General features: G+C 29.9%; 1 protein-coding gene across 1 annotated transcript in view; it reads left to right on the top strand.

The window, feature by feature from the left end:
• Positions 1–319: 319 nt before the first annotated feature.
• The window catches only part of LOC115245884 (lysosomal acid lipase/cholesteryl ester hydrolase-like), a 6,629-nt gene continuing 4,139 nt past the window's right edge, over positions 320–2,809 (top strand). The window contains 3 exon segments of the mRNA XM_029824378.1: positions 320–533; positions 731–845; positions 1,144–1,387. Coding sequence (XP_029680238.1) covers positions 335–533; positions 731–845; positions 1,144–1,387 — 558 coding nt within the window. The 5' untranslated portion in view covers positions 320–334.

Here is a 2,809-nt window from a genome sequence, read left to right as displayed (position 1 = left end):
TTAAAGAAATGTGTGGCGCAAGCTGCTCTATTCGCTGAACGATTTATTTTTCTCACCAATTGACGATCGTTGCCGCAACGTCGCGGAAGGAAGGAATCGTGGAGTCGCCAGGACGTAACAATTCTAATAATAAAATAGTTCATGATTTTATGTTAACTCTTCATGTTATTAGATATTAAATATTTATATTATTCATATTGTAGAATTACTTCATTTATTTAAAAATAAATACAACGTGCATTTCTTTTTCTTATTGTCTCTTTTCTCTTTCTCTCTCTTTTGTCATCCAAATTTATCTCAAGTTTAAATTTCATTTTTTCCTCTTTTGTTTACAATGTTTTTTTTCTTTCAGCCGGAGATGATAAGAAGCGCGGGTTATCCCGCGGAGGCTCATGTTATAATGACGGAGGATGGGTATCTCTTGACGTTACATCGTATTCCAGGTGGCAACAATTCTCTACCTGTGCTGCTGCAACACGGTCTTTTAAGCAACTCCGCTCAATGGATTATTCTTGGCAAAGACAAAGCATTCCGTATGACCAAAATCAATTAGTTTAATCAGTTTTCTCTTAAGACCATACATATATCGCAACACCATATTGTTAATCTTATTTCTATCCTAAAAATACCACAAAAAATAGAAAATTGATATTATATAATACGATATTATATGAACAGATAAATAATGCGATAAATACTGCAAATAATGTTTTTTGGGGGGGGATTTTAGCTTACCTATTAGCGGATCAAGGATACGATGTTTGGTTAGGCAATTTTCGTGGTAATATTTATTCGAAAGCGCATATTTCTTTATCTCCGTCGGACTCGACATTTTGGGATTTCAGGTACTCGCATACATAGTATAAATTCATTGGGAATAACGTAATTGTTATAATTTCTGATTTAATTAGACATAAAACGCACAGGTATTTCATATCAATAAAATACACATTGTTTATTTTAAAGCAATGTATTCGAGATATCTCACATTTTGTTATATTAAGATAAAGCATTTGCTATTTCTTGATTTTTGGTATAAATAATTCTTTACGCAAAATTTTCGTGGTGTTTTTACGGAACAATTGTATTGTTTTTTATATGTATTTATATATTTTACGGTATATCAATCAAATTTTCCATCAGTTTCAACGAAATGGGCATCTACGATTTACCCGCGATGATTAAATTTATTACAAATATGAAATCGCAACCGTTGCATACGTATATCGGTCATTCGATGGGTACAACAACTTTTTACATAATGGCATCAGAGCGTCCAGAAATCGCTCAAATGGTGCAAATGATGATCAGCTTGGCACCAGCGGTCTTCGTAAATCATATGCAAAGTCCGATACAATACTTGGTCCCTTTCAGGAGGGAGCTAAAGGTAAAGTAAAAAATATACTAGAGATACTGTTAGAAGATAATTTATTAACATGTAATAAAATTGTTCAAAACATCTTTTTGTCGAAACAATTAATAAAAGATAATTATCTATATCTCATTTTTACACGATATGTGTAAACATATCAGTGTACTATTTGTTTATATATTATTTTTAATTAATATTCTTAAATGTGACTTTGAAGTAAATATTTTCTTAGTCTAATTCTATTAGTGTAAATAGAAATACGTTTCTCTTAATTTTATCATTTAATATAATAGTAAATATGGCCAAATCTTTTTTGTGATTATAACTTGTGATTATAACTATGCAATTTTACAATTCTAACTTGATAGGCTAATTTATGAGTTTTTAATATGCGAAAGTTTATAAAAATTACATAATCTAATTTAACATAAAAGTTAGATGGTATGGCATATAAGTTTGAAAAGTAACAATAAAAGGGTAATTATGCAGAAATAAGGAGCCATTCCCGATTTCGATAATTTTGAAATATGTTATCAAGGTCATCACTTTGAATAATGTTGTGAAGATTTTAACCGGAGCTCGTTGTTTATTAAAAAATTATTAGCAAAGAAAATATAATGAATAGTATGTAATTCTATGACGATGTATATAGATTATATGTTTCTGTATTACATTGTTCACTGAGAGTAAGTTGTTTTTGTTTATCTTTCTTACTGAGAGCAGTTAGTGGAACAATGATATCCTTGTAAAATTATTATTTTGTTTTTGATATCACATACATGTATACATAAGAATATGTATGTGTATTATAAAGTGAAAACGTAGGCGGAGAAGGGGCGAAGTCCTGTACCCATACCCCCAAAAAATTCTAACCTAACCCAAACCCGTTTCTAATTAAATTAAAATTAAGTTTGGGTTAGGTTAGAATTTTTTCGTCGAGGAGGTACAGAGGGAGGAGCGGAGCTCCTCCCCGCACATGCGTTTGATTTACTATGCATAAATAAATGAATCTGCTAAAGTACGCTTTATGAAATGTACAAAGTGTCAGAAAAATTACATTTTACTTAGTCAACTTTTTTATTAATAACTTTTTAATGAACAATGAGCGTTGGCTAAAAACTTCATAACATTACTCAGCGTGATGACCTTGATAACATATTTCAAAATTATCGAAATCGGGAATGGCTCCTTATTTCTGCATAATTACCCTTTTATTGTTACTTTTCAAACTTATATGCCATACCATCTAACTTTTATGTTAAATTAGATTATGTAATTTTTATAAACTTTTGCATATTACAAACTCATAAATTAGCCCATCAAGTTAGAATTGTAAAATTGCATAGTTATAATCACAAGTTATAATCACAAAAAAGATTTGGCCATATTTACTATTATATTAAATGATAAAATTAAGAGAAACGTATTTCTATTTAC

This window comes from Formica exsecta, unplaced genomic scaffold (genome assembly GCF_003651465.1).
Source record: "Formica exsecta isolate Colony F162 unplaced genomic scaffold, ASM365146v1 scaffold1346, whole genome shotgun sequence".
NCBI classification, from domain to species: domain Eukaryota; kingdom Metazoa; phylum Arthropoda; class Insecta; order Hymenoptera; family Formicidae; genus Formica; species Formica exsecta.
Note: the sequence above shows the minus strand (reverse complement) of the source record. Positions and strands in the feature narration are given on the sequence as shown.